At 36.5% G+C, this 12,440-nt stretch overlaps 1 protein-coding gene across 3 annotated transcripts in view; it reads left to right on the top strand.

Moving 5' to 3' along the window:
* The window catches only part of Inae (inactivation no afterpotential E), a 127,800-nt gene that overhangs the window by 10,651 nt on the left and 104,709 nt on the right, over nucleotides 1–12,440 (top strand). Inside the window, exon 1 of one of the 3 annotated variants that reach the window (XM_078194864.1) lies at nucleotides 144–431. The exons of the other annotated variants lie outside the window; for them this stretch is intronic. Within the exon in view, the coding sequence (XP_078050990.1) occupies nucleotides 337–431 (95 nt within the window). The 5' untranslated portion in view covers nucleotides 144–336. Of the gene's footprint in view, nucleotides 1–143; nucleotides 432–12,440 lie in introns of those variants that run through there. 3 annotated transcript variants of the gene reach the window in all.

The raw sequence follows: 12,440 nt of genomic DNA, 5'->3' as shown, positions 1-12,440 counted from the left end.
TTGCCCGAAGGTAATTTCCAGGAAGGTGACACTTCGTGGCACAGGTACATATTATCGCAGGTAAAGGTGAGATTCTTGGTGGCCGGAGCATGACGCCGGCCAGAGGCCCGGGGATGGGCACTCGTTCCGCGTTTCAGTGATCCAGTGCATCCGTGACAGCCGGCTGGTCACGAAGTCCGGTCGTTCGCCTCGCGCGCGCTTTAGTCGCGTACACAGAAGCGCGCGGATCGGTGCCGGTCGCGTCGCGCACGTTCTCTTGGTTATGTCACCGGTTGCGCGCGCGACGATCGCATCGCGATTTCTTGAACGGGCGACCGAACAATATCTGGCGAAAGGATGCCGAGCTTGGTGGCGTTCGGCAGACGATGGAGGATCGGTAGCGACGACCTGTTGTTCCCCGCCGGCGCGTGGGCGCTCTTTCACCTGCTACAGTGAGTGTCTGTACTTGATAAGGGATCCTGTTCTATCTAAATCGTGCGCTTTAACGCGTGGCGTGTCCGCCACACGTGGGTGACGTTGACACTAGATTAATTTCTATTTTAATACCGTGTTAATTTTATACGCGATATTACTTCATATATTATTTTCTGTATTTCACATTTGTTATATATTTCTATATTTTATACATTTTATATATGTTCTATATAGAACCTTCTATATTTCATTATTTTATATTATTAATATTTTTCGGTACTTTTTTATATTTTATTATTTAATATGATCAATATCTTTCGATTCTTTTTTATATTCTATATAATAGAACATATATGTATATGTATAATAATATCTATAATAGCATAATAGTATAAAATAGTACTAATAATACTGTTACAGTGCTATACTATTATACTATATATACTATACATATAACACTATAAGAGTACTATTATACGTACAATTAAGAGTACTATTAGTAGTATAATAGTACTATAATATAGTATATACAATATAGTACCATATTACAGTAGTATATGGTACTATGTATATATATGGTACAGTATGTATATGTGCACATACATACTGTACGCAACGAGACGCTTCGCTGGTCGGCAGCCACGGTACTTTCGTTCCGCGGACGCGGTGCCCGCGTCGTCGACCGGGAACGTGGAAAAGCTTCGCTCTCGATTTCATCCGCGAATCCCGGCGGGTGGCCACTCGACGTGTGTCACACAGACATGTCGATCGCCGTGTAATCGGACTTGTTCATCGATCAAAGTCCGCCCCGACGGAGGAGAAGCTGACGTCGGCAAGATCGCGTTTTATCCGTCGGTACGCGACGCGATCTCTCTCTCTCTCTCTCTCTCTTTCTCTCTCTTGGGCTCAAAAACCGAGGCTGCAATGAAATCCGGTGGTCGACCCATTGCTTATCGCGTTCGATGCCGAAGTTCGACTTCCGACAATCTCGATAGCAAGTATATGTACAGAATCGATGACTCCTGCAAACGGGAATGATAAAATTTGCTGTTTGCTAAAACGCGGTGAAATTCGGTGTGGACGATTCATTGGAGTATAGTGAATTGGAAAAGAGGAATATATATTGAATATATTAAAATGTATGGAATGTATAATATGTGTAAAATGTATAGAATATAGGGTATATATAAAATATATGAAATATGGGATATATGTATAGTTTCGAATAGTACTGTAATATAGAATTCATAATATGGTACTATATATAGTCCTATAATGGTACTATACTATATTATAGTAATATATATAGTCCTATAACAGTACTATACTATATTATAGTAATGTATATAGTCCTATAACAGTACTATATTATATTATAGTAATGTATATAGTCCTATAACAGTACTATACTATATTATAGTAATATATATAGTCCTATAACAGTACTATACTATACTATAGTAATGTATATAGTCCTATAACAGTACTATACTATATTATAGTATATATGATAATATATATATGAGTGTCTCATCAGTTTTTCTCTCTATTCGTCTCATTAGAGGCTGGTGAATATCGGCAAAAATGGCGTGCGCACGTCTAGGAAAAGTGGTTTGCCGTAACAGGGACAGAGTGTATCGGTGATATCCGTTTAGCGTATAAGCGTGATGTCTCTTCTATACGCCTGTTACGTGATAGGCCGAGTTCACGGGAAAAAGTTTTATCGAGCACGATGCGGAACTTCTCCAAAGAGTAATAACCGCGCCCGGATATGTGCGCCCAGAGCGTCCCGACTATGTATATTCCTGCAAACTGACGACGACGTATCCAGCCTCTTCGAGAGCAAGATGGCGACCGCATTTCCCTAATCGGCTGGGAAACGTGTTATACTAGCTTTTACATGAATAATGTGATAGTGTAGTGTCGTTGGAAAGATATCCTTATCGCAGGAGGGCGATTGGATTAAAGAGGAATTATTTAGGTGATAACATTTTTGTGACTCAATTTTTTCTGGAGAAATTAGATTTTTGAATGTTTTTGATGGAATGTTCTGAGAAATATCTCTGGGGAATATTTTTGAAGGAATGTTTCTGAAAGAATGTTTTGAGGAATATCTCTGGGGAATATTTTTGAAGGAATGTTTCTGAGGAAAGTTTGTGAGGATTGTTCCTAAGGAATGTTTCTAGAGAATGTTTCCATAGAATGTTTTGTGTGAAATGTTTGTGTGGAATGTTTGACGGAACTGTATATATGAAATATTTCTATAGAACATGTCTATGTAGTATGTATTTTGTAGAATGTTTTATATGGAATGTTTTGTGTAGAATACTTTATATGGAATGTTTGTATTTATTGCTGATATGAAATGTGTGTGAAATGAATTGTCTATAGTCAATAAGGACTACTTGTTCTTTAACTAAATTATTTGTAGCCAATATTTCTATTGAATGTTTATAGCCAAAATTTCTAAAGAATATTTACATTCAACATTTCTAGTAAATATTTCACAGTGAATATATTCAGTAAATATTTTCAATGAATATTTTCAGTGAATATTTCCAGTAAATATTTTCAATGAATATTTGCAGCTACTATTTCCACTGAATATTTACAATAAATATTTGCAGTAAATATTTCACCTTAACCTTCCTCCAGAACATTTCCAATGTACATTTCTAACACTCTCCAGCACCGATCACTCGCCTACTAAACTAATTGAACCATACATGGATTTCGTCACGTTATAAAATAAACGAACACAGTCATGTATCCGTGTCGAGGTTTCCGATCGTGAGAGAACCTTATTACAACGAGTTCGTAGAGTTTTAATAGAACTGGAAACGTGGGACGCGCATGTCGTGCCGCCTCCGCGATTTTTTCGCTGGAAAATAAGCGTTGAATGTTACACGTGGGTTTCGTCACGTTGCACAGGTGAAAGCCTCGAAGAGTCGCTGGAAAAAAATACCATTTGTTCCGGGTCGCCACATTCGCGGTTTTTTGTACTAATGAAGGAATAGTTGGCGTTGCACTGGCTACTCGAATTTGTAAATTCGTGGAGAGAATATCCTCCATGTACATTCCATGGAAATATTCTAAGGAAACATTCCATAGAAACAATGCGAATATTCCATAGAAGCAATGCGAATATTCCATAGAAACAATGCGAATATTCCATAGAAACGATCACAAATGTTCCATACCGGCAATTCAAACATTCCAAGGTAATATTCTTTAGAAACATTCCTTAAACATTCCTGAAACATTCCGTAAAAATTACTTAAAACATTTCTTATGAACACTCCGTAGAAATATACCTTAAACTTGTCCCACGTAAACATTCCATGGAAACATTCTAAGGATACATTCCATTAAAACATTCTAAGGAAACATTCTAAAGAAACATTCCAAGGTAACATTCTTTAGAAACATTGCAAAAAAACATTGAAAAGTAACATTGCAAAGAAACGTTGAAAGGTAATATTCTTTGGAAACATTGCAAAGTAACATTCGTTGGGAACATTACAAGATAACATTCTTTAGAAACATTGCAAGGTAATATACTTTAGACACATTGCCATGTAAAATTGCAAGGTAACATTCCTTAAACATTCCTCAAACATTCCTTAAACATTCCCAAAAACATTGAAACACACAGTCCCACCAAAAAATCCTTTTCACTACTAAAACCCAAGTAATCTGTGCCACACAACTCCACCAAAATCTTGTATTTTATCTACGGAAATTACATTTTGCTTATTCCCCCAGCAATTTCCCAGATAACGGCACACCTCGATAGCTTGTCTTTACGTATCCTTTGATAAATGCATCCGGCATATCTCGGCGAGCGTACGCAGATACGATCCCGTCGTATATCTGACATTTTCAAACGCTGTAAACGCGCGTACGCTCGCGGACAAGCGATGCGTCAGCTTCGACGAGAGACGATAGCGTTCGGCCATGGAGGAGTCCCTTGGAAAAGAGATCGCGTTTCCTTCAAACGTTTCTCTTCACGGTAATTTTCCTTTGAGCTCGTTCGGGCGAACGTGGCAGCGTCGGTAAACCGAATAGAGGTTGACGATGGTGGATCGACTTCTTCGCCGGCGATGCTCGATCACGTATCCGTCTATCGCAACGTGTCCGAGGCACGAAAACTGCGACACACATTCGGCGACTTTTCTCGATTTATCTCTGACCTTTGCGGACCGCTTCGTTTACCCCGTAACGCGCCAAATAAATCGCGTTACAGCCACCTGACATTTACTGTGGCTAACTGGAGCATTCGGACGATTTCGTTTTTTTAAACGAAATTAATTTTTTAGTATTGTATTGAGTCTTTTGTTTTGTTTTTTAGATGATAGATTTGATTTCATAGCATAAGGATGTTTTTAAGAAGTTTGTAAGACGTTTTTAAGACGTTCTTTTTATGGCGTGAGACGTCCAGACCTATAATGGACGTTTGTAAGACGTTCTTTTTATGGCATAAGACATCCAGATCTATAATGGACGTTTATAAGACTTTCAGTGCTTATTAGATACTAGAACACTTTTCGAAATATTGTTAGTGCATAAAATTATTGTATAATGTTTAAAAAATGTGCTTTGTGGATCTCTGTAATTTATACAGGGTGACTCATTTAAATAAACACAGTAAAATATCTTGAAAACCATAAGTGATACTAAAAATTATTTTAAATGGAATTTTTATGGCTTTTATTTTGTGATTAGAGAAAATTAAATTAAAGAAAATTAAATTGAAAAGAATTAAGTAAGAAAAATTGAATTAAAAAGAATTAAATCAGAGAAATTGGAATTAAAAAGAATTAAGTAGGAAAAATAGAATTAAAGAGAATTAAGTAAGAAGAATTAAATTAAAATAAATTGAATTATGAAAAATTGAATAAAGAAAAATTTAATTTAAAAAAATTGAGTTAAGAAGAATTAAATTAAAATAAGTTGAATTAAGAAAAGTTAAATTAAGAAAAATTGAATTAAGAAGAATTAGATTAAAAGAAATTGAATTAAGAGAAATTAAATGATAAAAAATTGAATTAAATTGAACTAAACAATAAAAATCAAATGAAAAATTTATTCCAGTATTAAAAAAATGATTCAGCTTCAAAAAGGCATTAGAATACCATCTACCACCATAAATTCAACGATGGAACGAGCATAACCCCGTAACACCGCCCTCGCCTCCACCCTTTCGTCCCAAAAACCATGGACCTTCGCATTTTCCACGGAGCTCGGTATTGATAAAAGGGTGAACACACCACCGTAGGCCCAGTTTCTCTCAACGTCTCGAGAAGCGATACGGTGCGACGACGGATGATAAATGATGACGAACGGGGTAAGGAGGAGGGTGGAGGGGGTGGTGGTATGGGGTCGACGTAGAGCTCGCAAAAAGTAACGAAACTGTGGGACCGATGCGGAACGATCGGTGATAACAGTTTTATGGCTCCCCGGTGATAGGGCCGTCGCCGCGCCCATTGAATGCCCGGGCAATTTATGACGTTGCTTTAGAATCACTTTGTAGATGGAATCGCCATTTTTACCGTGAAGAGCCGCCGCGGGTATAATCGTGGCGAGATATTGCGCGCTTTCGGCGGTACCTGTTCGGCGAACAGATGCAACGCGTCGCGCGATTAAATGCCGTGGGAACCACGTGGTAAAACAACGCTTGGTATCGTTGTATTTATCGCGCAAGCTGTGTACGATAATATAGAGATTGTAGATTGTTAAACATTTCGTGGCGAATTTGTGCGCTCGATGCTTTAACTACGGTAAACATTTCGGTTGTTATGGGGTAATTATGTGTAAGGACATTTTTATGGAATATAATATGTATGATGTATAATATAATATAATGTAGAATACAATATAGAATATAATGTACAGTATAATATAGTATAGAATATAATATACAGTATAATATATATGTATAATGTAGAAAACAATATAGAATATAGTATAATGTAGAATACAATATAGAATATAGTATACAGTATAATATAATATAGAATATAATATATAGTATAATATAACATAGAATATACTATATATCATAATCTAATACAATATAAATATAATATAGAATGAATATGGTAATATGGAATGAATAACATAATATACAATATAATATAATATAATATGGAATGAATAATATAATATGGAGTGAATAATATAATATATAGTATAGTAAAATATTATATGGAAATTACATTATTTTTATTCGCGTGAACTTTCGAAACAAAACTACCCCCACGTAGTATGCACATGAACTTCTCGGTGACAAGTGACATTTATTGATAATGATTAGTCCATCGTCCATAATTCATACATTTACGACAAAATTGAATAGGTGAAATGAGCCCCGATTATTTTGATATTAATTAATACAATATAAATACGAGAAGTACATAAATCTCAATGGCCAACTAAAAACATTATGTTATATTTTATTTTATTTTTATGTATAGTATCGTATTATATTTTATTGTACTGTATTGTATTGTACTGTATTGTAATATATTATATTATATTGTATTTTATTTTATTTTTATGTACAGTATCGTATTATATTTTATTGTATTGTATTGTACTGTACTGTATTGTGATATATCATACTATATCGTATTTCATTTTATTTTATTTTATCGTACTATATTAAATTGTATCGTATCGTATCGTATTACATTTTACTATACCACAATCTATCATCTATTGTATATCACATTCAACCAATATCATATACCTATCACAGTCCACAGCACGTTACTACAGTCGGCACCAGTAACGAAATGGTTAGAACATGCTAATGGCCACCCCGTGCACCAAACGCGGTATTCCAGCGAGTCTCGTTTAGCTCGCAAGAAACGTCGCAGACGATTCTACGGTCGTCGACGCGTTAGAACTGACATCCAAAGGCCCGACGGTATGTATAATCCGGTCGAACCGACCGGGATTCATCGCGCCGTTTCTAAAACGATCCCCTTTAAGCCTGGCGAACAGTGTGTCGTCGGCGGGCACGCACCCCCGGAAAAACGCGTGGCGGCCTGCTTTTCAGTGGAATGGAAAGAGAGAGAGAGAGAGAGAGAGAGAGAGAGAGAGAGAGGAGAGGAGGGGAGAGCTCGTCAACCGTCTCGCCTATTCGCATACCCGCTCCGGTCCCTTTCGGTCGAGCAGAAAAGCCATCGCGCATATTTCCGCGACAGAGGGATGACCTTTGGAAAAAAAGAAAAAACGAGCTATCCTAAAGGAAACTACCCCTCGTTTCTGCGACGTTCCCATAGCCATCGCTCCCGTCTCCACCATTCCTCTCGTGTTTCCGTCATCGTTGTATTAATCCGTATGTGAGCACGTTACATTTCCGAACGGAATTAAAATCGCGCGTCGAATTGATGAAATTTTCGGGCCAGCGACCCTGCCACCCTTTTGTGTACTTTTCATTTACAGGGAGGATCGTCGAGCTTCCCGTTTTTTTATGGCAATCGCGCGAAATACGAACGGGAATTAATGTTAGGAAAATTGCTGCGGGGATTGGTAGGCTTGGAAATTAATATTCAGTGGTTGGTTTGTTGAGCAATTTTAGATTATGTGTTAATTGATATGTGGAGGGTTTGATTAATAGTTATGTTGATGTGTATGGATAATATAATGTAGTAGAATGTGGTATAGTGTAATGTAGTATAATATAATTTGATATGATATAGTATGATATAATATAGTATAATATCATTTGATATATAGTATGGATATAATACAATGTAATATAGTTTAATATGATATATTACAATATAATATAGTTTAATATGATATGACATAATATAACATAGTTTAATATAATATAATAGAGTTCAATATGATACATTATACATTATATATATACTATAGTTTATATATACATATTTATATATACTATCTGTTTGTTATATTGTATTGTCATGTACCATACTACAGAATAGTATAATAGCACTACACTATACTGCTATACCATATTGTATGCGGACCGACGCTTATATCATATTATATCATATTATATGAACTATAATATGAAATACTATACCTTGTTATACAATACCGTATTATATTGTATAATATATATATATATATATTACATTATACCGTCCTGTATTTTACTACAGAATAGTTTACAGCGTAGAAATCAGAAATTCAAAAAATTCAGATTTCAAATTGAAAAAATTGATTAAATCGATAACTTTTGAAAAAAGATATGCAGTTTTATATGTTTACTTAAAAATCTGATGTTTTGTATGCAGCAACTTAATATATCAGGGATCGGCAAAAAGGCATCGGCGATACCGCTGTTCGAGGATCAATACGTCAGCGGTACACAGTCTCGCTCTCGTGAATGGGGCCCCCGCGTTTACACCCTCTCTCTCCCGGCTATGAATCATTTAAGGGCCACCCTGTATATCCATTCTCATTCAGGGCTATTGTGTTTACGCGCGTGTTACGCGCTTCGAAAACCGGTGCGCGGTCCGCGCCGTCGGAGATCGATGGAGAAATTCTCTTTTTCTCTCCTCTCTCTCTCTCTCTCTCTCTCTCTCTCTCGCTCTCGCTTTCGTTCTCTTTATCTTTGTTTCTCGCGAACAAAGGGACGCGGCCTAAAAAAGAAAGAAACTCGTTTATCCCGCGAGTCGCCGCCGAGGAAAATTGAACAAACTCGCGGCAAGCGGAGACAAGAAAAATACCGTGCCGATCCGATCTCGCGGGGCGAGATTATCCGCGTTCTTCCCGGGGGTGAGGGGGGGGGGGTGCCGTTTTCTTAATTATTACGGTGCCCCATAAGTTCCGAAGAACCGCGCTTTTGTCTTACGGAACCAGAGAGTCTAATATTGCGAATCTTTGAAAATTGGTAACTTGGTTAAAAGTTATTACTAAAATTATGGAACTTTTTTTACAATAAAGCTTGAAGTCCCTACTTTAGTACAATATAGTCGAATTTTTAATTTGATGCTTCTTTACGATTGTAGTGACCTAAATATGACGACTGGTACCGATAAGGGTGGTTAACTACTCCTATGGATCGCGTTTTTTATAGTGCTATAACTTTGCAAGAAAAAATCGTAGCGACTTCGTTCTTACGTCAAATTAAAGAGGAAGGATCATACTTTACGACCCCGTAAACGGCGTAGTAGAAACAAATTTTTCCAGGGCTGTAGAAAACGTCAAATCCACCACTTTTTCGATATCACTAAAATGCCTTCAAATTTACGAAAAAACGCTACGGTCACTATTATATATTAAATACATACTTATAATTAAAATAATACTAAAAATGGCTATATATCAGTATAAACTACATATCTGAAGCTTCATTTAAAAAAAAACTTCACAATTCTACCATAACCTAAAACAAAGTTACCGCTGTTCAAAGACGTCGCCGTTCAGCTTCGAAGTTTCAAGGTTAAGACATCGCCGTTCAAACTATGCTTCAAAGTTACTCCCAACACACACCTTACACAACCATAATTGATCAGACGAACCGGCGTCTAACGCACCTAATGCACCACGGCCTCGTTTCGCCGCTGAATAAAACAGAAGAAAGGCGGTGTTCCGGCTGCGGAAATCGCAATAAAACGTGATCAACGAGGTTGCGCATAAACTCGCGTCTAAACCGCGATTTATGGCACGCGTCGCTATTGCGAGGCACGGGGGGTTGAACATTTTTCGCGAGCTCGGATTTTTCCGATCATTACCGACGCGACGAGAATGTCGCGCATTTTTGTCTCTTTTTTTCTGGCAAAGATATGATACCTAACGCCGTGTTCTATTTATGCTTCAACCGCGCGTTTTCATAAATCATGGAATGCGCCGGCGGCGAAATATTCTCCGCCAATGAGGCGGAGGGGGCTGCCGTTAACACGCGCGTGCACCGCAACTATTACCGCCACGAGAAACCATTATACACGCGTATTGCGCCGGTCGCATTCTGGCCTCGGTATCACGTGCTGCCGCTGACACCCCCCGATGTATTATATTCGATAAATTTCTTGGGCACGCCGCATTCCCGGACGTTTTCTTTGCCTGTACGCTCGGCGATCCTACAGGATCCCGGGAACGCAAACTTTCATTAGTTGGAAAAAGTGGCAGTGGCATTTCTTTGCTGGAGTACGTGTTTTATGCGAGCGACGATGTTCTAATGACGATTGTTGTTGCAATTGTTGGGATTCTGCGATTAGAGCTTCGTTGAAGGAGGATTTTATTTTAGAGATATGCTTTTACTGTCTTTTTTGTTGTAATTTTTATATAATTATATTTTATATTTTTATTTGAATCTTATTAGTTCAGGAGACAGTAATATCGCCAGACTTAAGGCAATATTTTAGCGTTCAGTAAAATTTTTGGAATGACAGGGGTTAATATTTTATACATATATTTTTTTATATTTTATATAGTACATTTTCTATTTTTAATTTTATAATTTTATTTGAGCCTTATCACTTCAATCAGCAATAATATCGTGAGGCTTAAGACAATATTTCAGCGTTTAGTAAAACTTTTGGAATTATAAGGGTTAATATTTAATATTTTTGTTCTATATTTTATATTTTATTATTTGAGCCTTATAACTTTTATTATCAATGATATTGTCAGGCTTATGGCAATATTTCAACATTCAGTAAAATTTTTGGAATGATAAGGGTTAATATTTTATTAATATTTTATATCTTGTATTTTTTATTTTACATTTTATGTTTTATTTTGCATCCGCCTTAAAATGTACATTTTATCCTGAATTCCATGAACCGGTTCACCGAATCTTTAACCATCGTTTAAAATTGTATCACCGAAGGTGAGAATCGATCGATTTCGCTTGCAACGAATTATACAATATACGTATATTTGTAGAAACAGATCGATTTCTGAGCCACACGACAGTCGACCGCATATTGTATAGCGTTCTCTGCGTAAGTCGGCGTTTAACGCAATACACATACATACATTCTAAATGGTGATGGCTTATAGAACGAACTTATATTTAGCCGCCTGCATATCGGAGAAAAAATAGTACATTCGATACACGTGCGCGTGGAAGATGTTCCAACGAGGCTTAATCGCGTGCTCGCGAGCTAATGAAAATCCCGGACTCGTGCGAGCAAAAACTATCGTATTTTTCTTATTTTTCGCTGTTAGGTTTATGCTAGGTCTGCGATAGGTATATGGTAGGGTTATGTTAGGTTTGTGTTAAGCTTAAGTTAGGTCTGAGTTAGGCCTGTGTTAGATATCAGAAGATCTTAAGAATATTAATATCTTAAGATATTAATTGACTAACCAATTAGCTAACTATTTATGTAAATCCCTAAATAATGGTCTAAATATTTAATTGATTGCTTAAATAATTAACTAGTTGACGAAGAGAATTACATTATATTATTAATACAATAAATTGTATTTGGAGGACACTGCATCATTACAATGTACTAATATCAATTAAATTACTATATTAAAAATTATATTATTATTGCTTCAATAAATGAACAAATATAAATAGTAAAACTAACTATCTAATTAACTGATACTTAGTCACTAAATTAAATACAGAGATACTAAGTGATAATACTTATTTTACTAGATTGTTTTACGTAATATTACTTAATATTACCTAATTATTTTACTATTGCATATTATCTTACTATATTATTTTGTTTTATATTACTGAATTATTTTATTATATTATTTTACCTAATATTACTAATAATTTCACCATATTTAACTCATCATTACAATCTATAGACATTAATTAACACACTCTTTAACAACCTATCTCGAGCGCATCAAAATGAAACTCTTCTGCGCCGAAACGATTCTTCGTCTCTCGATTATCGAAGTAGCCATATTTTACCCTTGAATCCGAGCGATTATTTCTCGCACTCGCGATTGCTCTTTATTCAAAGTTTAAACATGTACCGCGCAGCAGAGAAGAATAGTAAAATCGATAGAGAAGGTATATTCTGGCGCGCGCGGATGGGTAGACCTTTGTCAATCCCCATCGCCGTTTTATC

This window comes from Augochlora pura, chromosome 11 (assembly GCF_028453695.1).
Source record: "Augochlora pura isolate Apur16 chromosome 11, APUR_v2.2.1, whole genome shotgun sequence".
Classification (NCBI taxonomy): domain Eukaryota; kingdom Metazoa; phylum Arthropoda; class Insecta; order Hymenoptera; family Halictidae; genus Augochlora; species Augochlora pura.
The sequence above is the reverse complement of the archived record's forward strand: the minus strand, read 5'-3'. Positions and strand labels throughout refer to the sequence as shown.